The sequence below is a fragment of the Schistocerca piceifrons genome, chromosome 7 (genome assembly GCF_021461385.2).
Source record: "Schistocerca piceifrons isolate TAMUIC-IGC-003096 chromosome 7, iqSchPice1.1, whole genome shotgun sequence".
In the NCBI taxonomy this organism is placed as follows: domain Eukaryota; kingdom Metazoa; phylum Arthropoda; class Insecta; order Orthoptera; family Acrididae; genus Schistocerca; species Schistocerca piceifrons.
Window position 1 is genome coordinate 349,901,014 of NC_060144.1, and position 27,974 is coordinate 349,928,987.

Consider the following 27,974-nt stretch of genomic DNA (forward strand, 5'->3'; position numbering starts at 1 on the left):
GTAGCAAGCCGAAGATAATGAGATAGAGAATGTATATGAGCATATTGAACGTGTAATTCAGTTGGTAACATGAAAATCTAATAAAGTTGGGTGATTGAAATGCGGTTGGAGTGGAAGGAGTAGAAGAAAGGTTTAGGGCAGATGTGGGCTAGGTAGTAAGAATGAAAAAGGAGGACTAACTGCGCTCTGCAATAAATTGTAGTTAATAATAGAGAATACTCAATTCAAGAATCACAAGGGGAAGATATGTACGTAGAACAGGCCCAGAGATATGGAAGAGTCCTGCTGGATTACGTCATGGTCAGACTGACATTCCGAATCAGATACTGGATTTTACTCAGGAGCAGATAAAGGCTCAGATAACTATTTAGCAATGATGAAGCGCAGACCGCAGTTTACGAGAATCTTAGGAAAATTGTGAAGGAGTTGGAAAAGCGACGATTGTCAGAAGGACTGACTCAGCGGCCGGCCGCGATGGCCGAGCCGTTCTAGGCGCTTCAGTCCGGAACCGTGCGACTGCTACGGTCGCCGGTTCGAATCCTGCCTCGGGCATGGATGTGTGTGATGTCCTTAGGTTAGTTAGGTTTAAGTAGTTCTAAGTTCTAGGGGACTGATGACCTCAGATGTTAAGTCCCATAGTGCTCAGAGCCATTTGAATGATTTGAACTGACTCAGCGTATAAACAGGTCTAAACCAAGTTTGGTGAATTAATTTCGTTTTTTTGTTTTTTTTGTTTTTTGCACTTTTCATTCTTTTCTCTGATGGAGGAGTGCGGGTTGCTCGAGGGCTTGCTGTATACTCGTTTCAGCCGTTGGATTTTACATTTTATTTTTATTTACATTTATTTATTTTCATGCAATTCAGTGCACATTTCATTTTTACAATACAATTGAGACTTTCATAGTGACATTACAGTTTGGATAATTCATTCTGATATTGTTACAATGAGATTTTTTTTCTATCAAACTGAGCATTTCCTGCAGTTGTAGTACAATAATATTACTCAAAGATTGTGTTGCTTCTAATGTGATACGCATTTTGCTTAGTTCAAATGTAATAATGTTACATAGCACATAAAATGATAGTGTGGAGGGCAGAAAGAGCGATTAGAGCGGAGCAGGTTGTCGTAAACTTTTTCCTAGAGGAGAGTGAGTGGTACAGATTGAAGTGCAGAGTCTTAATTTCTATTTACAGTTTCTGTTTACAGTGTGGAGGTTCTTAGATCTAGTTGTAGCTACTTGAGTAGTTCATGGTCGTGTGTTGGTTGTAGTGTGTGTGTGTGTGTGTGTGTGTGTGTGTGTGCGTGTGTGTGAGTGTGTGTGTGTAAGTGCGCTTGTTTGGGTGTGTGCCTATATGCGTGTGTGTGGGCGTGTGTATGTATGTTTGTGTGTGTGTGTGTGTGTGTGTGTGTTTTCTTGTCTGGGTGAGGTGGGGTTGTGGGGTTGGCCGTGAGTGGTTCCAGGATGGGGGCTAGTCGGACTGGCTGGCCTATGGATCTTCGAGGCACCAATCGGTAAAAATGTTCCTTAGAAAACGCTGCACACCTTCCTTGGCCTCTTGTTGAGGCCCTTAGCGCTAGGTTTTCACCCTGAACAAGTCCCGCCCATTCACCCCCCCCCCCCCCCCTCCATGCTTATCCATAGTGTAAGGCCCTCCCCTAAACAGCCGCCAGTTCCGCAAACTGGAAGCTACATCAAAGTTGTTATCGTCACAATCCGACACATGTTACACTGTGATGAAATTCAGTAATGATATGAAATTTAAGTTTTTCTGGATAGTAATATAATATGAATCTGCATTATTAAAGAAATAAATATATTTATAAAAAACTGAAAGCATCGCCAGCAACAGAAAACAAAAAATAACGTGATGTTATTTAAGGGCATAAGGACAAATTGTCATTAACTAATTCACTTATTATAACACGTTTATTTGAGAGAAACAGCAGAGCAAACGTACGATGCAAAAATAGTGGTATTGAATCTGTTACGTCGGTAGTAAAGCCACGAACGCAGTCGAATAACTCTGTTGTCTAAAATGAGCGTTATATAGAAATAAGTCAAAGTCGTTTTGTTTATATAGGCCCTCATAGTAGCTCACGGAAATTAAAGAATATAAGAATGCCATAAAGTAGAAATGCCTAAAGAAAGCAGTAACATATTTGCTTGTATGACATATTTCGTTAGTATTTGCATGGGTAATGGGTGAATTTTAACTTTTAAATTCTTCCTGTGGTGTTACCGCCAGACACCACACTTGCTAGGTGGTAGCCTTTAAATCGGCCGCGGTCCGTTAGTATACGTCGGACCCGCGTGTCGCCACTATCAGTGATTGCAGACCGAGCGCCGCCACACGGCAAGTCTAGTCGAGAGAGACACCCTAGCACTCGCCCTAGTTGTACAGCCGACTATGCTAGCGATGGTTCACTGTCTACATACGCTCTCATTTGCAGACACGACAGTTTAGCTTAGCCTTCAGCTACGTCATTTGCTACGACCTAGCAAGGCGCCGTATTCAGTTGCTATGAATGTATTCTGATCAGATAATATTTAGAATCATGTACCGTCAAGAGCGACGTTCATCATTAATGGATTAAAGTTAAGTATCAAACTAATTACGTCCGCTTTCTGAATTCTAATTCCTTGTCATGTTCCAGACCTCACGTCAGAATAGTTCTTCCCTCCTCACGCCAGCCTGCGTGAGCTAAAACGCGTGCATTGCGGCCTCCACTAGTAACACGGTGTCGGCTCTTCTCCCAACACAACACTTCCAATGCCATACCAACGCATTATAAGCGAGGTTATAAGGAATTATGACTGTTTCTATGTAATTAGTGTCCTATATGCTGTTGCAAATGTCTCTGGAAAATTATCTTTCGTTATTATTTGGTCTGACCGATTTTAGCCGAAAGATTTATTAACTTCGTAAATGTCATTCAAACCATTTTAAAAAAATAATAATGATGATGTGTATGTTTGTCACAGAGCAGTTATAGAAGAGATAAATGTTGGAGTGTTTCACGGCTGTAAAACGTCCTTCATGCTGTGGTAGTTCTTCTTCCACCACTAAAATTTTTCATCAAAACTATTCAATGAATAACACGCAAAAACAGCTTGGATCGATTTAGCAAGAAAAAAGTAATTTTGATGTCTTTTGGAAGTGTAATGAACATTGGTGATTGTTTCACATATACTGACTGAGTTCTGAAACTTAAATGTCAAAAATACTGTGGTTCCTCTTTCTCCAAGAAAATTATTCTTTGAGGGTAGGTTTCTCCTGTTTTAGCTTCGGGTGTTTTTTCTCACATAGAAGTATGATTCTTCGTAGACTGTTGATCTTAATACTGAGTTCTCATATTTAAATTGTTTTCTCTTATGCTAAATTGTTTTCTCTTATGTTTGCTGTGGAAGTACCTGGCACAGCTGAGGCCAATTGTGCCAGTTTTGTGTAAAGTGTCTTTTAACTATGTGGCAAAATTTAAGACCTAGCAAGATATTAAGTGCAGCCGAACGCGGTAAACGACGTGGGTCAACTGAAACGATGCCCAGGCTCGGAAAAAGCCCGGGAAAACCGGGAGTGAATGGGTGGGACTTTTTCGGAGGGGTGAGTGGGCGGAACTTGTTCCGGGTGAAATCCTAGGTCTAACGATTCCTCTTGTTGAGATGGTTAACCAGTGGCTCTCATCAGCACAGTTGAGTTTCTGTGTCTAATCTCCAGGTCATTCATATTAGCCAATACAGGAAGTTAATATGTTGCATAAATGTTTGGTTTTTGTGAAGTCAACATTCAGTGGAGTCCCACCCTTTCAAATCTTCCCAAAACTGCGGGTCCTCCCCGGGTCCCCGCTACATTTTAGAGACAGCTATCGTAGCACTTAGTGCTTTCAGGAGGAAACACAGCTTTCTACTTTTTGTGCACAGCGTTCCTTCTTATTCCACTTCTGGGTTGTAAAAATGGTTGCTGCTGGGTACCGCCATAGAAAATTTTATCTATGTTTGCCTGTGGTGCTTCAGCCAGCCAAGTGCAGCACTAGAAAGGGCTATCAGGTGGCCTGTGTGCCACTGACCTACCTGCCTCCCGGCGCTAGCTTTCACCAACCGCTCCAAGGGTGGTGGCTTACATGACTCCACGGTAATGTCACCTTGTCTTTCTCTGCATTCAGAGTCCTCTTTTTTATATAATGTATGAAAATTTCAATAAAACCGTAAATTAAGAGTAAACTCTGCCGATGACAGCCAGACTATTGTTATACAGAGTGGTCCATTGATAGAGACTGGGCCAAATATCTCACGAAATAAGCATCAAACGAAAAAACTACAAAGAACGAAACTCGTCTAGCTTGAAGGGGGAAACCAGATGGCGCTATGGTTGGCCCGCTAGATGGCGCTGCCATAGGTCAAACGGATATCAACTGAGTTTTTTTAAATAGGAACCCCAGTTTTTTTATTACATATTAGTGTAGTACATAAAGAAATATTAATGTTTTAGCTGGACCACTTTTTTCGCTTTGTGATAGATGCCGCTGTACTAGTCACATATAAGTACGTGGTATCACGTAACATTCCGCCAGTGCGGACGGTATTTGCTTCGTGATATATTACCCGTGTTAAAATGGTGCGGCATTATGGGAGGAAGGATAATTGGCCCACATTTTATCGATGGCGATCTAAATAGCCGGCCGAAGTGGCCGTGCGGTTAAAGGCGCTGCAGTCTGGAACCGCAACACCGCTACGGTCGCAGGTTCGGATCCTGCCTTGGGCATGGATGTTTGTGATGTCCTTCGGTTAGTTAGGTTTAACTAGTTCTAAGTTCTAGGGGACTAATGACCTCAGCAGTTGAGTCCCATAGTGCTCAGAGCCATTTTGAGCGATCTAAATGGTGCAATGTACGCTGATTTCCTACATAATGTTCTACCGATGTTACTACAAGATGTTTCACTGCATGACAAAATGGCGATGTACGTCCAACATGATGGATGTCCGGCACATAGTTCGCGTGCGGTTGATGCGGTATTGAATAGCTTATTTCATGTCAGGTAGATTGGTCGCCGAAGCACCATACCATGGCCAGCACGTTCACCGGATCTGACGTCCCCGGATTTCTTTCTGTGGGGAAAGTTTGAAGGATATTTGCTATCGTGCTCCACCGACAACGCCTGACAACATTCGTCAGCGCATTGTCAATGCATGTGCGAACATTACGGAAGGCGAACAACTCGCTGTTGAGAGGAATGTCGGTACACGTATTGCCAAATGCATTGAGGTTGACGGACATCATTTTGAGCACTTATGGCGTTAATGTGGTATTTACAGGTAATCACACTGTAACAGCATGCGTTCTCAGAGATGATAAGTTCACAAAGGTACATGTATGACATTGGTACAACCGAAGAAAAATGTTCAAACATACCTAAGTTCTGTATTTTAATTTAAAAAACCAACTGTTCGTCTAAAACTGTGAGCCATATGTTTGTGACTATTACAGCGCCATCTATCACAAATCGAAAAAAGTGGTCCAACGAAAACATTCATATTTCTTTACGTACTACCCGAATATGTAATAAAAAATGGGGGTTCCTATTTAAAAAAACGCTGTTGATACCCGTTTGATCTGTGGCAGCGCCATCTAGCGGGCCAACCATAGCGCCATCTGGTTTCCCTCTTCAAGCTAGACAAGTTTCGTTCTTTATAGTTTTTTCGTTCGACGCTTATTTCGTGAGATATTTGACCCGGTCACGATCAATGTACCACCCTGTATATCACGTTTCTCGGTGTTGCTTAATTATTTCGATTTAATGGCGTTTCAATATAATTTTAGGTATGCTACGGGACTGTTAAAGAAAAACGGTAACATAACATTATTTTCTCTCAAGCTGACCCTGAGTGCTGGTACTCAGTTGTATTAATAAATTCTGAGTGATGCGTACCTCTCTTATGGTGGCCCCCTCCAGAGTTTTCTGCCTGTACAGGACTCTCTGCTCCGAACAGTAAGAAATCTCCCCATTCTTGTTTGACTGTTCCACTTGAACCTTGGCAACGAAGTAACAGTTTCAGAGATGCAAGTCTCACTAACAGATAAGTTTCATTAATTAATTTACGCGTTTTATATCACAGGACTACACACATAATTCACAAATAATAAAATAAACAACTCCAAAATTAGTGTCAAAAGCATGATTTTATAATTCAGTATTACAGTACTAATTAAATGTAGCAATTCCGATGCTAGACTTAAGCAACTGTGCAGGTTCATTGTAGAATCGAAATATCGGGTGATCAAAAAGTCAGTATAAATTAGAAAACTTAATAAACCACGGAATAATGTAGATAGAGAGGTAAAAATTGACACACATGCTTGGAATGATATGGGGTTTTATTAGAACAAAAAAAAAAACGAAGTTGACAAAATGTCCGACAGATGGCGCTGGACAGCAAAACTGCTACCGTGACGGGTGAGAGGTACGCCGATATGTTACAGAATCGCATCAACGTACGATGTTTATGCAGGAGGGCGCTCCACCCCATATGACTAGACGCGCGGAAGATCTCTTGCGCGCGTCGTTTGGTGATGATCGTGTGCTCAGCCGCCACTTTCGTCATGCTTTGCCTCCCAGGTCCCCAGACCTCAGTCCGTGAGATTATTGGCTTTGGGGTTACCTGAAGTCGCAAGAGTATCGTGATCGACCGACATCTCTAGAGATGCTGAAAGACAACATCCGATGCCAATGCCTCACCATAACTCCGGACATGCTTTACAGTGCTGTTCCCAACATTATTCCTCGACTACAGCTATTGTTGAGTAATGATGGCTCAAATGGCTCTGAGCACTATGGGACTCAACTGCTGAGGTCATTAGTCCCCTAGAACTTAGAACTAGTTAAACCTAACTAACCTAAGGACATCACAAACATCCATGCCCGAGGCAGGATTCGAACCTGCGACCGTAGCGGTCTTGCGGTTCCAGACTGCAGCGCCTTTAACCGCACGGCCACTTCGGCCGGCTGAGTAATGATGGTGGATGTATTGAACATTTCCTGTAAAGAACATCATCTTTGCATTCTCTTACTTTGTTATGCTAGTTGTTGCTATTCTGATCAGATGAAGCGCCATCTGTAGGACATTTTTTGAACGTTTGTATTTTTTTTGTTCTAATAAAACCCCATGTCATTCCAAGCATGTGTGTCAATTTGTACCTCTCTATCTACATTATTCCGTGATTTATTCCGTTTTCAAATTTATACTGACTTTTTGATCACCCGGTATATCACAGCCAAGTAAGAATTCATTGCCTGGATCTGTTCTCTGTAAAACAGAGGGTCACCTCGTAGACTACACATTGTCATCACAGTTTTGGATCTGCTCACTCCCATTCTCACTTGAGCCAATCCCATCCATAGTATTCTAGTGATTTGAAAGTCATCGGTTTTACAAGATGAAGTAGTCCCAAGGGTGTCAGTCCTAGCTTTTAATGTGTCCTAGACCTTCTTCCATTAATACTTTGTGTCAAATTTCGTTACTGTTTCGCAGGTCTTCCACAGTGCGGACCTCGGTTGAGGCGGTTAGGTGCTATGGTGTGGGAAGATTGAGTACAAAATGGTTCAAATGGCTCTGAGCACTATGGGACTTAACTTCTATGGTCATCAGTCCCCTAGAACTTAGAACTACTTAAACCTAACTAACCTAAGGACATCACACAACACCCAGCCATCACGAGGCAGAGAAAATCCCGGACCCCGCCGGGAATCGAACCCGGGAATCCGGGCGTGGGAAGCGAGAAAGATTGAGTACGTTCTTCATCTTCTTGTATTTAATTTGAAATGTTATCGTAACTTCAGAGGTGCGACGTGTACCAAGTATTCACAAGACTTTCATCGTGCTAAAGTGCTGTGAAATATTTCTTTCACTGACAGCCAACACCTCCCCAAAAGTCTCGCAACGATCTACGGCTCGGTAGTAACCTTCTTCACGGCTATGTGGAGGATTCTTTGTTCCCCCCACTTTCCACCACCACTCCACTTATTATTTAGACCGATTACGTAGAAGGAAATATTTGACAGAGGTTATTGATTCATGAATTTATGTCTATTAGTATAATGTAGCATTACAATGGATTTTTCTGAATTTATGACCCGCATTCAGCGCTTGATGCCAGTAACTGTATTAGTCATTAATGTTTCGTAAATATCCCCACATTCGACACCATCTGACACAATAGATTCTCTCTCCACAAGTGACAGCTCTATCAGCTAACGATGCAACAGTCAGGGATATATTTAAACAGGATGTATAAAGGGTGATTTCGGAATAATATCCGAAGAGATTCTCGATACTAGGAGCATTTACGATGATGAAGCGTATTCTAGATGGAAATATGAGTACCGTTTGATTTTATATGATTAAAGGACTGTTACATCTTATGACATTGCGAGGCATCTGAACACGTAAACTGAACGGATTCTACCGATATTGACATCCTTACAAATCCAGCAGTGACAGAAGTCTGATCAGCTAGATAGTTCTTGCTTTTCAATCTAAAACTTTACATTTGTTTCAGGGCCACGATACAACCACCGCAGGCATGACGTGGGTTCTTCTCTTATTGGGACACCATCCTGAAATACAGGTTCGTTTGCTTGTGTTTTAAATAGTAACCTAACATACCATGGCCCCTGTTGACGATACTGAATGGCGAAAATCTTTCGTCCTCTATAGGAGAAAGTCTATGCTGAGTTACGAGACCTATTTCAAGATGATCCTAAGCGGCAACCAACGATGCAGGACTTACATAATATGAAGTACCTTGAGATGGTCATAAAAGAATCGCTGAGGCTTTATCCCAGCGTCCCTTTCATCGCTCGGAAGGCTACGCAAGACGTAGAAATAGGTGCGTAATCTACATAAGGTTTTTATATATATTGCGATATACATCATTGTGAAATGCAAATATCTTCTCATAAAAATACCTAAACGCTACTGTAATCGTGTACATCTGTGTTTCTATTTATCAAATAAAACTCTTTTTTCCAGCGTTTCTCCACGTGTTTCAGTTTCGGTAATTTCGTCAAACTGCAAGAGGAAGAATGCATTTCGTACCTTATGACTGCATTGTAGACTCTTTTATTGTTCAACAGCTTTATGCTGCCATCATCTGATCTCATGTTACTTGTTATAAGATTGCCGTGTTACATTACATGAAGTCAAATCATACACATCGCACCACAGTACAGCATGTGTACCTTATATTCGTCAGACTGTTAACTCACGGCCTCATTCAGCCAAGATACACACTCACAAGTTGAAGGACAGTGTCATGGTTGCCACGCTGTCAATTAACAAGTACTCGTATATACTTTATTACGTTCAGCACGATTGTCCAATTTCAGCCTTACAGGGCAGTCTTAAGTGCTATATGTACCAAGCACGTATTACAACTGCAATTCCAGGAGACATGAATTACTGTAAGCTTCACAATACGTGCCGTGATAAATAACAGTCACTGTCTAAGATGTTCGTCAAAACTGGTGGAAGTTCATAAGCATCCAAGATGCTTCCGGAAAGGCTGATACCTGACACGAATTACGACCAAATACCACTAGGGTTCAACAACACCTTGGTCATCGTAACGCTAATCTGCAATACGGCCTATATAATTGTTATTTTCTGAATTATGTCAAGTATGATAAGATAGAACCCATGAAGGTAAATAAGTAGTCACATCTAATAATGCCTTATAGGGGAGCTTCAGATCCCAAAGCAGTTCAAGAAAATGTCTTTCACGGTGAGATGCTGCTATCACTTCCGTATGTACACATTAAAAGAGACGTGTTGTCATCTGAAAGTGGAATCTGTGATCAAGTAAGATTTTTTCGAGATTTTACGTAAGCAGCGTGTCTCAACAATAATAGATGGTGTCATAGTGATATTTTAAGTGATTCAAATTAATTAAAATGTCTTCATGTGCGGGGACCGAAATGTGCGAAACGAGGGCTTCTTTTATCTCAGTCCTCGATTACTTCAAGAAATTCTTTCTGAAATGCGCCCATTTGAAGCAGTACTGCGTTCCCATATCATACTGGTGACCATATGTCAGGGAAGCACAACCCCCTACCCCCGAAACTTATTATCTCACTGCTGGCAATAACCACTGTTTTTTTTTCTCAGTAATCTAGACCAATTTTCTGAAAAGAAAACAGATTAGAAAAATTAGAGAAGATGCTGAAAACTGATTGCATGAATTATGTACTATGATTACTACAAAAGGAAAAGAAAATTTTAAGTCCTCTTACAATAAGGTGACAAAAGTCATGGGGTACCTCAGAATATCTTGTCCTTGCAGAAATATTGAGCCATGTTGCCTATATGGTCCATAATTCCCAAACTATTGCTTGTGCAGGATTTTGTGCATGACGTCTCGATTATGACCCATAAATGTTCGATAGGATACGTGTCGGGCGATTTGGGTAGCCAAACTATTCGCTGGAATGGTCTAGAATGTTCTTCAAACCAGTCGCGAACTGTTGTGGCCCGGTAACATGGTGCATTGTCATCGACAAAAATTCTATCGTTGTCTGGAAACATGAAGTCAATAAAAGGCTGCCAATGATCTGCAACTACCCGAGCATAGTCTTTTCAAGGCAACGCTCAGTTCAGTTGAACCAGAGGATCCCGTCGTACCATGTCAACACGCTATTATGAAGGCAACACCATATCGCGTGGTGCCGTGTTGACAGTTGGGGTCCGCGTCTTAGTGAGGTCGAATCCGACCATCAGCTCTTTACCAAATGAAATCGGGAGTCAGGCGACCAGGCTACGATTTCCCAGCCGTCTAGACTCCAACCGATTCCGTCACGAACCCAGGAGAGGCGCTGAAGGCGATGTCGTCCTCGCGTCGTTTGCCTGCAGCCATAGCCCATTAACGCCAGTTTTCGCTGCGCTGTCCTCACGGATACGATCGCCGTACGTCTCACATATATCTCTGCGGTTATTTCACCCAGTGCAGCTTGTCTGTTAGCACTGACAAGTCTACGCAAACTCTGCTGCTGTCGGTCGTTAAGAGAAGGCCGTCGGCCATTGCGCTATCCACAGTGAGAGGTAATGCCTGAAACTTGGTAGTCTCGGCACACTCTTGTCTCTATGGGTCCCGGTGCGTTGATTTCCAAAATTTGATGTCTCATTTGTCTTGCTCCAACTGTCCTTTCGCGTTCAAGGTCTGTTAACACCCGTAATGTGGGCACAGTCATATCGGAAATCTTCCCACTCGTATCACCTGAATACAAATGACAGCTCCATCAATGTACTGCCCTTTTATACCTTGTCTAAGCGATACAACCGCCATCTATGCGTGTTAATGTCGCTATGCCATGACTTATGCTACACCTGAACTAATTTTCAAAATGTTAAAATTTAGAATAGAGGAACAACGAGATTTTAGTCGAGAGCAATGGATCTGATATGGTCATATGCTTCATAGTAACTCTGAATGTCGAGAGCAATGGACCCATGAGATTAATCACAAACAGGGGATCAATTAAACCACTCAATGGTGTCGTGTTCCGTTTACTACTTTCTTGACTGCGCAAACGAACAGATGCGAGTGTATTAGTATAGCAGCTACTTCTTTGGGGCCCCCCGTCCCCCCCCCCCCCCTCCTCACCACTTTGTGGATACAACGGAGAATGACCTTAGAAGTGAATTCACCTGCATGGAAAATGTTCTGTAGCCTCGTAAACGTATAACGTATTAGAAATACAAGGTGTTTCAGGTGCAACAAATTTGTTGTGTCAGACGTTATACGCGAAGTAGTACAAGCCAGGCGGTCTTTGATCGCAGCAAGTGCTGTGGCTCAAAGTAAAGGTTGTGCATCGAATAACCAATTCTGGTACTGGTGTTCGACGTCACAGCTGCTATTGGCTTTGTAGTGTATATATCAGTGACAGACTGATCCCAAAACGCTTTTTTTCTCTGACTCGCGTCGAATGTCCAACACCTACTTCTACATCCAGATACATATCCCACATGGCACCTAGCAGCATATGGCTGAATGTACTTCTCGAACTACTATCATCGACGCGTCCTGTTCCATTTGCCAATGGTACATAGTAAAAATTGTCGATGCACTTCCTACAGGCTCTAATTTCTTTGATTTTATCGTTGTGGTCACCCTGCACAATTTCTGTTAATATAAAAGCTATGCTGGCCTTCAAAAAATATTGATCATGAAATTTGTATTTACGTATGTGTGACGACTTCAGCGGCATCTCCATGTAAGGTAACGACACACTACCATTATCTTCCCGTGAAAGCAATGTAGTAGTCTTAATATTACCATTCTTCGGGTGTTGCATAGTGATTGTTATATTTTATCACTAGTAATTATTTTCACGAAACCTCTTATGTATGTGACACTACTGGACAATGTGCTTCAATAGACAATCATTCATCATCAGGTTGTTGACACTCAGTTTGTGGCGTTCATGAAATAAAATAAAAATTGGGCGGTCCCACCGCATCTTTAGAAATATAAAAACGAGTTGCCATACACAGTGGTACCTCAAGCATAGCAGCTCACAACAATCTCTGGACAGTATGGGAAGCACGCTTGGTACACGTAGCTGCGGAAGGGGAAAGGGTGTGCTGCACAACTCTGTGAAGTCAACGACTTTATACAGGGTGAGTCAGCTGGCCCTACCTATGAGTTTTATGCAACCTTCAATGATATCAAAAACCTCACGTGAAATTTTCGTATTGTCTCTCTCGCTACAAACGAACCGTTAAGCTACTGGTTTCGAGTTATTCAAGAAACGCTTGGTTGAAGGTAAATTTTGTACGTTTTCCTTGAATAATGCGAAAACTATAGCCTGTAGCGAAAACGTATTCCGGGACAATATTTAACTAAATTAAATATCCTACAAGAAAGTTCTTTTCATTTCTGCTGTGAGACTAATAGTTTGCACGTAGCCAGAGAGGCAATATGAAGAGACTAATAGTTTGCACGTAGCCAGAGAGGCAATATGAAGATTTGTGGGTGGTATTTGAAGGTGTTGCAGGAAGCATAAAACCCATAGGAAAGGGCTGCTGAATCAACCTGTGTAAGTTGAGGAGCAAGAGACCGATGTGATTTTGAAAATTTTATTTAATGAGCACTACAAACTGAATGTGAACAACAGGATGATGAGAGGATGTCTCTTAATTCTATTGTCAAAATGAAATGTGCACTGAATTGCATGAAAATAAATAAATGCAATTAAAAATAAAATGTAAAATCCAACGGCTGAAACGAGTATACAGCAAGCCCTCGAGCAGCCCGCACTCCTCCATCAGAGAAAAGAATGAAAAGTGCAAAAAAAAATTCTTTTTTAGTTTACCAAACTTTGTTTAGACCTGTTTATGTGCTGAGTCGGTCCATCCTACAATCGTTACTTTTTCAACCTCTTCACAGTTTTCCTAAGATTCTCTTAACCTTCAGTCTACGCTTCATCATTGCTCAATTGTTATCTGAGCCTATATATCCTCCTGGGTACGCCCTAAAATCCAGTATCTGATTCGGAATGTCAGTCTGACCATGACGTAATCCACCAGGACTCTTCCATATCTCCGGACCTTTTCCACGTATATCTCTTCCCCTTGTGATTCTTGAACAGAGTATTCACTATTATTAACTAGAATTTATTGCAGAGCGCAGTTAGTCCTCCTCCTTCTTCATTTTTGCTCCCTAGCCCACATTCTTCCCTAACCCATTCTTCTGCTCCTTCGACTCCAGCCGCATTTCATTCCCCCATCTTTATTAGATTTTCATGTTACGATCTGCATTACACGTTTAATATGAAGATATACTTTCTCTATCTCATTATCTTCGGCTTGCGACGTCGGCATATACTCTATTTGCCATTAAAATTGCTAAACCACGAAGATGACGTGCTACAAATGTGAAATTTAACCGACAGGAAGAAGATTATATGATATGCAAATGAATAGCTTTTCGGAGCATTCATACAAGGTTGGCGCCGGTGGCGACACATGCAACGTGCTGACATGAGGAAAGTTTCCAACCGATTTCTCATACACAAACAGCAGTTGACCGGCATTGCCTGGGGAAACGTTGTTGTGATGCCTCGTGTAAGGAGGAGAAATGCGTACCATCACGTTTCCGACTTTGATAAAGGTCGGATTGTAGCCTATCGCGAGTGCGGTTTATTGTATCGCGACATTGCTGCTCGCGTTGGTCGAGATCCAATAACTGTTAGCATAATATGGAATCGGTGGGTTCAGGAGGGTAATACGGAACGCCGTGCTGGATCGCAACTGCCTCTTATCACTAACAGTCGAGATCACAGGCATCTTATCCGCATGGCTGTAACGGATCTTGCAGCCACGTCTCGATCCCTTAGTCAACAGATGGGGACGTTTGTAAGACAACAACCGTCTGCACGAACAGTTCGACGACGTTTGCAGCAGCGTGGACTATCAGCTCGGAGACCATGGCTGCGATCACCCTTGACGCTGCATCACAGACAGGAGCGCCTGCGATGGTGTACTCAACGACGAACCTGGGTGCACGAATGGCAAAACGTCATTTTTTCGGATGAATCCAGGTTCTGTTTACATCATGATGGTCGCATCCGTGTTTGACGACATCGCGGTGAACGCACATTGGAAATGTGTATTCGTCATCGCCGTACTGGCGTATCACCCGGCGTGATGGTAAGGGGTGGCATTGGTTACACGTCTCGGTCACCTCTTGTTCGCATTGACGGCACTTTGAACAGTGGACGTTACATTTCAGGTGTGTTACGACCCGTGGCTCTACCCTTCAAGCCGGCCGGAGTAGCCGAGCGGTTAAAGGCACTACAGTCTGGAACCGCACGACCACTACGGTCGCAGGTTCGAATCCTGCCTCGGGCATGGATGTGTGTGATGTCCTTAGGTTAGTTAGGTTCAAGTAGTTCTAAGTTCTAGGGGACTTGTGACCACAGCAGTTGAGTCCCATAGTGCTCAGAGCCATTTGAACTATTTTTCTACCCTTCATTCGATCTCTGCGAAACCCCACTTTTCAGCAGGATAATGCACGACCGCATTTTGCAGGTTCTGTAAGGGCCGTTCTGGATACAGAAAATGTTTGACTGCTGCCCTGGCCAGCACATTCTCCAGATCTCTCACCAATTGAAAACGTCTGGTCAATGGTGGCAGAGCAACTGACTTGTCACAATACGCCAGTCACTACTCTTGATGAACTGTGGTATCGAGTTGAAGCTGCATGTACAGCTATACCTGTCCACGCCATCCAAGCTCTGTTTGACTCAATGCCCAGGCGTATCAAGGCCGTTATTACGGCCACAGGTGGTTGTTCTGGGTACTGATGTCTCAGGATCTATACACCCAAATTGCGTGAAAATGTGATCACATGTCAGTTCCAGTATCATATATTTTTTTCAATGAATACCCGTTTATCATCTGCATTTCTTCTTGGTGTAGCACCTTTAATGGCCAGTAGTGTAGATGCATATATGTTAACCTGACCTATACTCTCCTAAACAAGTGTTGCATTGATATATGACCCACCTAAGTTCCATAAGTCCCTACAATTATTTGAACGTTATGCAATTCGCCTCGTTTCCCGCATTCTTTTATCTTCCACCACCCTCCTAACCATGGATCCTGTACCATCTTACCAAATTTCCACCTCTCCTCACCTACATCGAATGCCTCTGCATATCCTACCCTATCTGCAAGCTACTCGAAGATTCTAGTAACCCTATTGTATCATCTCCAATGTCCGCCCCGATAGCTGAGTGGTCAGCGTGACGGATTGCTGTCCTACGGGCCCAGGTTCGATTACTGGCTGGGTCGAGGATTTTCTCCGCTCAGGGACTGGGTGTTGTGTTTTCTTCAACATAATCTCATACCCATCCGGCACGCAGGTCGCCCAATGTGGCGTCTAATGTAATAAGATCTGCACCAAGGCGGCCGGACCTGCCCCGTAAGGGGCCTCCCGGCCAATGACGCCCAACGCTCATTTCCATCATTTGTAATCGCTATTTCTGGTGTGCTGCCTCTTCTGTACAAACACATCCGCCTGTCCCGACCATACACTTACTCAATACCCTATCCCCAGCCAACTACCTCTCCCAGACAATGAGATCCGGCCTTATCAGACCTACCGACTACAACGCTTCGTCACCTATCCCAGTCCATATACAAGGGCTCCCCTCCGCTTTTCGCTCTCCATCTCTCCCTATGCCTTTTTTCCTGATACTAATGATGCACCCCTACAGCAAACTCCTCCTTGCCTTCTGTCTTCCCACTATCCGCTCCAACACCTAACCCCATCTTTATAGTTTCCTATTTAACGGAGCCATATATTTTTCCACCCACGTCCTTCAACATTGCTGAACACATTCTCTCCTCCCCAGATGCTTTTCTCCTCGGCTTTCAGTGAAACATTCATGGAGAATGTCGCCTTTACTACGATGTGTTTTTCAATTCATACACGAGAGACATTCAATAAGTAATGCAACACATTCTTTCTTCAGCCAATTTCACTTGAATAATGAGGAATTAGTTGTGGATCACCAGGGAAATTTGCCTCTTCAATCCCTATAGTTTCATGAAGTTCCGATAGGTGGCGGTACTTTATCTATCTTTCAAAATTACGTCTGTAACGAAGGTGCGTGTCAGGCAGACAGTTGCCATTGAGTTTCCTTTCTCGACAAACTATTGCACGTTAGATACTCGTATGTGCTTGCAGAATGTCTGCATAGACTTGGCAGTGAACAAAAGCAAGGTGAGTCATCGGTGAGGCGTTTGTAATCACAGCAACAATTGCGCGAAGAACTTCTTCGATCTCCCGCGTTCACATGTGCGAACACTCTCATTTGAGGTGATCAACGGATCACAGTGAATTTCAGGCATAGAAATAACAATTTTCCAATAGTAATTTTGGCTTAATCAATTTATCTACTTTAAGGTGTAAGTGGTTGCAGATGACAAACTGTGGAACAAAACAGTCAATGAAGAAACACAACACATCAGAAAAACCACACCATGTGCTAAAAAGGTATGAATTCACAATTAATGTGCTTTTTTCAAATATCTGTAATTATGATTAAAAAACTAATAGTTACATGTGTACAAACAGTAAAGAACATTCTTTATCTTTAACAGATAAAATATAAAAGCCCACTGAAGATGCTGCAACTGTTCGTGAAACATATTTGGGTTAAGAAACAAAATTGTGTTTTGCTAAAGGCGGACCCTATCCAAAAACATACGTAAAGAAATAAATGATTGAGAAATATCCCTTAGCTAATAATTTTGTGAATAAGACGAGACTGTTTCATTGGTGTCTGATAATTCTCTTTTTCTGACATGTTACAGCAGCAAATGTAAGTTGGGCGGCCAGTCCTTAAGCCAAAAAAGATAGATGTTGTACAAAACGCAGATTTTTCCCACAAACTCCTAAATTAGTTATGCTGTGGATGAGACTCAGTTTCAAGAGCATCACGCATGTTGCAGGCGGATATAATATTCCTGAGGGAACCATGCTGACGATGAACATCATCCACACACATCGGGACCCCGATCACTGGCCGGACCCCGAACGCTTCGACCCAGACAGGTTCCTGCCGGAGAACATACAGAAGCGACACCCATTCGCCTTCGTACCGTTCAGCGGAGGACCACGCAACTGCATTGGTGAGTCAGCTTGTCACAGCTCTCATTGTTGGCTCATTCTTTATTTTTCCGTATTAACGGTAGACATATCAGAGGATAGAACTACCTCTAACCTTCGCAAGCCGTTTTGTGGTGACAGATAATGAGTACTGCCGATATGACCATCAGTTTCTGTGTCGTTCGCAAATGGTGCGTGGGAAAGAAGACTGATAATTAGTATGAGCTCTAAATTCTCATACATTCAAGATCATCACTTTCCACTCATGATCTTATCGTCAGTTATATGTGGGAGGAAATAATACATTGCTCGACTCTTCTAGTAGCGCACGTTGTTGTAATTGTGACCATAAACTTTTCACTGGGCACAGTGCGTCTTTAACAGACGCTATCAATGTAATTGGATGAATATTCACATAACACTGTCGCACTTCCTAAACGAACCAGTGTTGCAACGCGCCGCTCTTCTTTGGATACTTTCCATCTTTTTAACTCCCCCCCCCCCCCCTGTAAGTGTCCTAGACTGACGACAACATTCAAGGATCAGTTGAACGACTTTTGTAAGTCCCGTCTTTCTGCTTACTGGATCCAGACTCCAGACACACAGTTGACCCGACAGTCCATTTGATCGACACATTCCATTAGATGGACGCATTTCATATCGGTCTTCTACATCTACATCTACATTTATACTCCACAAGCCACCCAACGGTGTGTGGCGGAGGGCACTTTACGTGCCACTGTCATTACCCCCTTTTTTTGTTCCAGTCGCGTATGGTTCGCGGGAACAACGACTGTCTGAAAGCCTCCGTGCGCGCTCGAATCTCTCTAATTTTACATTCGTGATCTCCTCGGGAGGTATAGGTAGGGGGAAGCAATATATTCGATACCTCATCCAGAAACGCACCCTCTCGAAACCTGACGACCAACCTACACCGCGATGCTAAGCGCCTCTCTTGCAGAGTCTGCCACTTGAGTTTGCTAAACATCCCCGTAACGCTATCACGGTTACCAAATAACCCTGTGACGAAACGCGCCGCTCTTCTTTGGATCTTCTCTATCTCCTCCGTCAACCCGATCTGGTACGGATCCCACACTGATGAGCAATACTCAAGTATAGGTCGAACGAGTTTTTTGTAAGCCACCTCCCTTGTTGATGGACTACATTTTCTAAGGACTCTCCCAATGAATCTCAACCTGGTACCCGCCTTACCGACAATTAATTTTATATGATCATTCCACTTCAAATTGTTCCGCACCCATACTCGCAGATATTTTACAGACGTAACTGCTACCAGTGTTTGTTCCGCTATCATATAATCATACAATAAAGGATCATTCTTTCTATGTATTCGCAATAAATTACATTTGTCTATGTTAAGGGTCAGTTGCCACTCCCTGCACCAAGTGCTTATCCGCTGCAGATCTTCCTGCATTTCGCTATAATTTTCTAATGCTGCAACTTCTCTGTATACTACAACATCATCAGCGAAAAGCCGCATGGAACTTCCGACACTATCTACTAGGTCATTTATATATATTGTGAAAAGCAATGGTTTTTGTGACTACAGTCGTCATAATTGAGATAGCTGTAAACAACATTTGCAAATCTAAATTTTCGTAGTAGATACACACTTCCTGAAAGCCCTTTTAAATATCCACAACAGTTTCAAAGGTATTCCACATTTCGTACTATCTCCCCTACTCAATCTAAATTTAGTAATTTTGTAAGTTTATGTTTGTGTTTCTAGCTGAGTAACGTTCGTGTGAAATGCCATAATAACGATAGTAATATAATTTTTAGTAACTTCTGTGGAATGATCTATACCGTAACATTCTAAAATCCAATATGTCACTGGCACTCTCTGAACGCAACGTCTAACGTTTATCAAATGCGATGTTGTAAATGTAATTTGGGATATGACAGCGTCAGTGAGTGATAACTTGATAAATACTGTTTTGTCACACGAAAACTAAATAATGATTCCTACTGTGCTGCTGCAATACACGGAATTTATGTACTGAAATTGAGACTGTACCGGTGTCTGTTTACCTTTTCTGCGTAACTTCATTACCTTGGCCTGGAATCGGTAATATGCAATCTGTTCCATGACTTTCGTTATTAGATGTATGAACATGAGAAGTAGCTACTGTATCTGTGACAGACGCTACTCGACAGTGATATGGCAGGGAACGTGAGAGTCGACTTGCTGGTGGTTTCACTGGACAAATTTCAATTAATCATTTATTAATTAATGACCAAATCTAAACATTATGCATAATTATGAATCGACTTCATCATGGTTGATCACAACACTTTTACGCTGAGTACATTTCATCACGATTGTCCATAATATAATAAATGATAGCAACACAACTTCAAGTCGAAATATACTTAACGAGATTTAACCCTACGAATATGAATGTTTGGCCTCATTACTAACAGCAAACTACGTGTGGCTGTGATGTCCAGTGCTCATTATGCAGAAAACATAACAAAACTCACATAGGCGTAGTATTAAGGCAAAATGATTCACCAAAGGTGATGAAAAAACTGAATGCTAATGTCCAATATAAAACCAAAGAGAGCAGTAATGACAAATTTTGAACTTATAGTTACTGTACTTTCGCAACCAGTTATACTTTCTGCTCTTAAATTGGGTATTTACAAGCACCCACCAATTTTTTAAAATAAATGTTCACGCAGAAACTTCACAGAATAAAACATGCTTAATTTATTTACGTCAGTTATATTACCTTAATGCAAATGGCGCTCTAAACTTCACAGAATCAAGTGGTGACACATTTACAAGCAGACAATAAATTTTTCAAAGTTCATTTCGAACACAAAACTCTGCAAAAAGGAACATACTTGACATGTACATCATTAACTCAACACACATCGAAGTCTTTACATAGGCTTGGCGCAGCTGACACACTAAACCTATCAGAATCGCGCGATAACAACCTGAGATCAGTAGCTTCACGTATGTGCAACCATCTAACAGACAACGCTGCACTATCAGCGTGATAAATATTTTGAGTATTGGACTGGCGAGAAGTTTCACAATTTGACGTCTGAATAAAACATGTAACACCATGTAACACGCATGGTTACAGGCAAAATAGACAAATGACAAGTAACTTAAATGCCATATTCATCCACTAGAAGCAAGTGAGAGCGAAGTTTCACACTTTCTAGTATTTGGTGCATGGCACTGAATCAGTATCAGGCAGACAGTCTGCATTCAGTGCCGGTTATACCAAGACGCCAATATGGGCGCTGTACTGAGTGCTCACCACTGAGATATGGCAGACTAAAAGAAAGCCTGCACTCAGCGGTCACTGTAGAAGCCACAACTCAAATACACAGGTTGGCTGCTACCCAAGGCACTCTGTCTTGAATAGCAGCCAGCAAATCGTATGTGCCCTTCCTCATTCATAAGCAGATCGTGAGTGCTGCATCACAGTCTAATGCACACCAAAAAAGGTTTGCATCATCCCGGTTACCAGAAATCCTGGAGATAGACGTTTACTGTGGACGTTGTATCACAGACACAGTCCCTTTGACTGTTCAGAGATGTCGCTAAACCCGCCCAAAGATGTAAACAACCATGCATGAGCAGCGCCTACTAGACTTAGGGGGTCCGATAGGCGATCAGTTCCAGTCATTCCACCAGGAAGGAGATACACAGCTCATGTTGTCTGTAGTTCATCCATGCCTAGACGGACAATACCGTGGTTCGATCGCGACCGTATTGTTACTTCTTGCCAGGAAGGGCTCTCAACATGGGAAGTGTCCAGGCGTCTCGGAGTGAACCAAAGCGATGTTGGTCGAACATGGAGGAGATACAGAGAGACGGGAACTGTCGATGACATGTCTCGCTCAGGCCGCCCGAAGGCTAATATTACAGTGGATGACTGCTAGCAACGGATTATGGACGGAGGAACCCTGACCGAAACACCACCGTGTTGAATAATGCTTTTCGTGCAGCCACAGGACGTTGTGTTACGACTCAAACTGTGCGCAATGTGATGCATGATGCGCAACTTCAATCCCGACGTCCATGGCGAGGTTCATCTTTGCAACCATGACACCATGCAGCGCGGTTCATGTGGACCCAGCAACAATCCGAATTGACCGTTCAGGACTGGCAGCACGTTCTCTTCACCGACAAGTGTCGCATATGCCTTCAATCGGACAATCGTCGCAGACGTCTTCGGATGCAACCCGGTCAGGCTGAACGCTTTAGATACACTGCCCAGCGAGTGCAGCAAGGTGGGAGTTCCCTGCTCTTTTGGGGTGGCATTATGTACGCCGCTGGTGGTCATGGAAGGCGCCGTAAAGGCTGTACGATACGTGAATGCCATCCTCCGACTGATAGTGCAACCATATCGGCAGCATATTGGCGACGCATTCGCCTAATGAACAAAAATTCGCGCTCCCATCGTGCACATCTTGTGAATGACTTCCTTCAGCATAACGACATCGCTTGACTATAGTGGCCAGCATGTTCGACAGACATGAGCCCTATCGAACATGCCTGGGATACATTCAAAAAAGGGCTGTTTATGGACGACGTTACCCACCAACCACTCTGAGTAATCTACAGCTAATCACCGTTGAGGAGTGGGACAAATCTGGAACTTGTGGATAGTATGCCACAACGAATACAGGCATGCACCAATGCAAGAGAACGTGCTACTGTGTATTAGAGGTGCCGGTGTGTACATCAATCTGGACCACCAACTCTGCAGGTCTCGCTGTATGGTGGTACAACATGCAATGTGTGGTTTTCATGAGCAATAAAAATGGCGGAAACGGTGTTTATGTTGATCTATATTCCAGTTTTCTGTACAGGTTCCGGAACTCTCGGAAACGAGGTGATGAAAAACATTTTTGGTGTGTGTGTATATACAGTCATGACACACTCTGGTGTGAAAGTTGTTGCCGTTTCACAGCTAGATCGACAATAGCGCTTCCAGGCGGTGAAAAAGCAAACAGTCACATCCGTTGTAAGAGTCATGCATGTTTTTAATTACTTTTCAATATAAGTAACGAAATAGTTGTTATATTTTTGCGTTCCATGTATTAGTAAACTACAAAGAGACATGAATTATCGTGAAATAAGCGTAAACACATCCGACTTTCACAGATTCAGTGCCATGATGTACAACCTGTTACTAAATAAATACTTTCGAATGTGTGTACGTTTTGCAGCGTACTCCACTTACAGTCACTTTAAACGAGCGGCATGTATTCCTGAAATAAATCACGCTTCTGTCCAATGCACTGCTAAGTAAATGTCCATCACAGTACATCACGCTGTCTGCAAAGAGTACACAAAGATTCAAGAATTATCAAACGACTGCGGAATGCTTGTTTAGAATGGTCATCCTCATTCAACTTTCAATCATCAAGCGAAAATATAGAGGTTTCGGATCAAATAAATGGAAAACTCTTCCCTGTCTAAAACTATATTAGAACTCAGAAAACACACTGATAGTTTCAGTTACATTTGAATGAGAACTCTATGTTTGTCGCTAACAATCATGTATTCACAAGTCTGAAACGGAAAACAGTATTGGGGCATTAAGCAACTGTGACAAAAAGTTGTCTTTGCATTAGGTGCATTTAAAAAGGTGCAGAGTGTTGTAAGTACGACGGCTGTCTGAAAAATAATACCTCCACCTTCATAACTCTTCAACAGTTGGCAGCAGTGGAATGCAGCAGGTACCGGCTTGTTCCGTAGCATCTTCTCTACTGCTCCAGTTGGCGGGAAGCCTTAGCATTGAGCGGCTGTGTTGTCACAGTGTTAAGTATGAAACCTTGCGCAGACGGTCGGTCAATGCGATTTAAGCAACGTCCAGTCATTGAATTCTCGACAGGAGAAGGTGTCACCCCAAAGGATATTCATCAGAGAATGAAAACAGTTTATGGTGGTTGTGTTGATGTGAGTACCGTGCGTCTTCATTCTCGCAACGCGAGAGGAGTTCCTGGCGAATTTCAAGTCTGTGCACTTTCATTTCAGGAGTCAGCATCCGGGGTACCCACATTTCACAGATCTTCCGATAGCCAAGCAAAGCAATACTGTAACCCACACGTTCTTGTGAAATGCCGATTGTGCTTGCAAGTTCTCTCTGAGTGATAAGACAACTGTCCTGAATGAATCTGTCAATAATTTGCTTGTGAAATCGGTGGTTGCTGTCACAGGACGTCCAACTCTTCGTTTGTCTTGGAGGTCAGATATTTCAGCCTCAACATCTTTAAGATTACTCGCCCACCGACACACAGACTCACATCAACACAATCACCATAAATTGCTTTCATTCTCTGATGAATCTTCTGTCAAAAATTCAATGACTGCACTTTGTTTAGATCGCATTGACCGACCGTCTGTGCAGAGATCCATACTTTACATTGCAACAATACAACCGTTCAATTCTATGGCTTCCCACCAACTGGAGCTGGAGAGAAGAGGCTACAGTACAAACTAGTATCTCCCACAAACCAATGCTGCCAGCTATTAAAGAGTTACGAAGGTGGAGGCACTACTTTTCAGTCAATCCACGTATTTCTTGAACACATGTTACCTCAGTGCTAGTGATCGCAGGAAAAAGCAGAGTTTATGATACTTCTCACCTAATTTCATAAATATAGTCGTGAAAGACAGCATCTCACAGAAGAGTCTCCACAGTACGATCGTCGACAAAACAGTATTCAAAATTGGAGCCTCACTAAGTCTAACATTCACTGATTGACGATATCCAGTACGACATGAAATAGACAGATGTGTTCCAATCTCTGTCTTCCCTTACAGTTTTTCCCTTCTACATCTCCCTCTAGTCCGATGGAAGTCATTCCCTGATGTCTTAATAGATGTCCTATCATCCTGTCGCTTCTCCTTGCCACTGTTTTCCTCATATTCCTTTCCTCTCCGGTTCTCTGCAGAATCTCCTCATTCCTGACACTATCAGTCCATCTCAGATGCTTCGGTTCTCCTCTGTTGCGGTTTTGTCAAAGAACATGTTTCAGTACCATACAATACTGTGCTCCAAACGCACAATCTCAGAAATTTCTTCTTTAAATTAAGGTCTATGTTTGACACTAGCAGGCTTCTCTTGGCCAGAAACGCCCTTTTTGCCAGTGCTAGTCTGCTTTTGCTGTACCCCCAGCTCCGGTCGTCACAGGTTATTTTGCTGCCTAGAAAGCAGAATTCCTTAACTTCATCTAATTCATGACCATTAATCCTGATATTAAGTTTCTCGCTGTTCTCATTTCTACTACTTCTCATTATTTTCGTCTTCTTTCGATTTACTGACAGTCCGTATTCTGTACTCATTAGATTGTTCATTCCACTCGGCAGCTCATTTAATTCTTCTTCAGTTGCGCTGAGCATAGTGATGTCATCAACGAATCATATCATTGATATTCTTTCACCTTTAATTTTAATATCACTCCCGAACCTTTCTTTTATTTCCATCATTGTTTATTCGGTGTGCAGATTGAAGAGTACGGGCGAAAGACATCATCACTGCCTTACACCCTTTTTAATCCAAGCACTTCGTTCTTGGTCGTCTATTCATGTTATTCCCTCTTGGCTCTTGTACATATTGTATATCACCCGTCTCTCCCTATAGCTAACCCCTATTTTTCTCGAAATTTCGAACATCTTGCACCATCTTACATTGTCGAACGCATTTTCCAGGCTGACAGATCCTGTGGACGTGCCAGTCTTAATTTTTATTTAGTCTTGCTTCCATTATCAACCGCAACGTCAGAATTGCATCTCTGGTGACTTCCTTTTCTTTGGGAAAACTGATCGCCATCTATCACATTCCCAATTTCCTTTTGTATTATGTATATTATTTTTCTCAGCAGCTTGGATGCATGAGTCGTTAAGCTCATTGTGCGATAATTCTCGCACTTGTGAGCTCTTCCAGTCTTCAGAAATGTGTGGATGATTTTTTTCCGAAAGTCAAATTGTATGTTGCCAGATTCATTCAGAATGAAATTTTCACTCTGCAGCGGTGTGTGCGCTGATATGAAACTTCCTGGCAGCTTAAAACTGAGTGCCAAACCGAGACTCGAAATCGGGACATTTGCCTTCATCTGAGCTACCCAAGCGCGACTCACGAACCGCCCTCATAGCTTCAATTCTGCCAGAACCTCGTGGCTAAGCCATGTCTCTTCAATATCCTTTCTTCCAGGAGTGCTAGTTCTGCAAGTTTCACAGCAGAGCTTCTGTGAAGTTTGGAAGGTAGGAGACGAGGTACTGGCAGAATTGAAACTGTGAGGATGGGTCGTGACTCGTGCTTGCGTAGCTCAGGCAAAGGTCCCAGTTCCAATTTCGGGCTGGCATACAGTTTTAATCTGCCAGGAAGTTTCAGATTCATTCATTCGACACACCAGAGAGAATAGTCTTTTTGTTGCAACTTCTCTCAATGATTTTAGAAATTCTGATGGAATGTCATCTCTCCCTTCTGCCGTATTTGATCTTAAGTCCTCCAAAGTTCTTTTAAGTTCTGATTCTAATACTTGAACCACTACCTCCTCTAAATCGAATCCTGTTTCTTCTTCTGTCACCTCAGACAAATCTTCCCCCTCATAGAGGCCTTCAATGTAATCTTTCTAGCTATGCGCTCTCCTCTCTGCATTTAACAGTGGAATTTCCCTTGCAATCTTAATGTTAGCACCCTTGCTTTTTATGTCACTGAAGGTTGTTTCGACGCTCCTATATACCCAGTCAGTCCTGCTAATAGTCATTTCTTTTTCGATTTCTTCACATTTTTCATGCAGCCATTACGCCTTAGCTTCCCTGCATTTCCTATTTATTTCATTCCTCAGTGACTTGTATTTCTGTTTTTTGAAGACTTTTGCACTTCCTTCTTTCATCGATTGGCTGAAGTATTTCTTCTGTTACCCATGTTTCTTCGCTGTTACCTTCTTTGTACCTATGATTTTCTTTCCAACTTCTGTGATTGCCCATTTGAGAGATGTCCATTCCTCTTCAACTGTACTCCCTGCTGAGCTACCCCTTATTGCTGTATCTATAGCCTTAGAGAACATCAAGTGTCTCGTCTTCCCTTACTACTTCTTTGTGCATTGATTCTTCCTGTCTAATCTCTTGATCTTCATTTTTCTCTTCATCACTACTACATTGTGATATGAATCTATATTTGCTCCTAGGTACGCACTACAATGATTTCGGAATCTCTCTCTGAGCATGATGTAATCTAACTGAAACCTTCCCTATCACCCGGCCTTTTCCTAGTATACCCCTCCTTTCGTTATTCTCGAACAGAGTATTCGCTATTACTAGCTGAAATTTATTACAGAACTCAGTCTTTCTCCTCTCTCATCCCTTGTCCCAACCCATATTCTCCTGTAACCATTTCTTCCACTCCTTCCCCTAGAAATGCATTCCAGTCCCCCATTACTATTAGATTATCATCTTCCTTTGTGTATTGTATTACCTTTCAATATGGACATATACTTTTTCTCTATCTTCATGTTCAGCTTGCGTCGTCGGCATTAAACTTTAACTATAGTTGTCGATGTTGCTTTACTGTCGATTCTGATAAGAACAATCGTAGCACTAAATTGTTCACAGTAACATACTCTCTCCCCTACCTTCCCATTCATCACACATCCTACTCCAGTTGTACTATTTTCTGTTGCTGTTTATAGTACCCTGTACTCACCTGACCGGAAATCTTTGTCTTCTTTCCATTTCACTTCACTGATCCTTACTGTACCTAGATTAAGCCTTTGCACTTTCCTTTTCAGATTTTCTAACTTCCCTACCACATTCAAGCTTCTGACATTCCACGCCCCGACTCGTGATACGTTATCCTTTCGTTGATTACTCAGTCTTCTCATGGTCATATCCCCCTTGACATTCCACTGGGAGACTATTCCAGAATCTTTTGACAATGGAGAGATCATCATGACACTTTTTCAGTTACAGGCCGCATGTTCTGTGGATAGACGTTATGTGTCTTTCATGCAGTGGTTTCCATCGCCTTCTGCATCCTCATGTCGTTGATCATTGCCGATGCTTCCGCCTTTAGGGGGTCGTTTCCCACCCAAGAACAAGAGTGTGCCCTGAATCTCTGTCCACTTCTCTGCCCTGTTTGGCAAGAGTGTTGCCATAATGAGGGTGACTTGTTATGCACGAAGTCTGCAATTGCCAATGATCATTATTAATCAAAATTTAAGCGGTTGTGGTTTTCGAACTCGGGACCGAGAATATTTCTTTTTTATTTTATTTTGTTCGCTAATGTTCATTCCGTTTGGTCTAGGCG

At 42.5% G+C, this 27,974-nt stretch overlaps 1 protein-coding gene across 1 annotated transcript in view; it reads left to right on the forward strand.

Moving 5' to 3' along the window:
• Positions 1 to 27,974, forward strand: part of LOC124805072 (cytochrome P450 4C1-like) — a 111,862-nt gene that overhangs the window by 76,231 nt on the left and 7,657 nt on the right. The window contains exons 9-11 of the mRNA XM_047265499.1: positions 8,554 to 8,622; positions 8,712 to 8,883; positions 17,511 to 17,690. Of these exons, the coding sequence (XP_047121455.1) occupies positions 8,554 to 8,622; positions 8,712 to 8,883; positions 17,511 to 17,690 (421 nt within the window). The remainder of the gene's footprint in view (positions 1 to 8,553; positions 8,623 to 8,711; positions 8,884 to 17,510; positions 17,691 to 27,974) is intronic.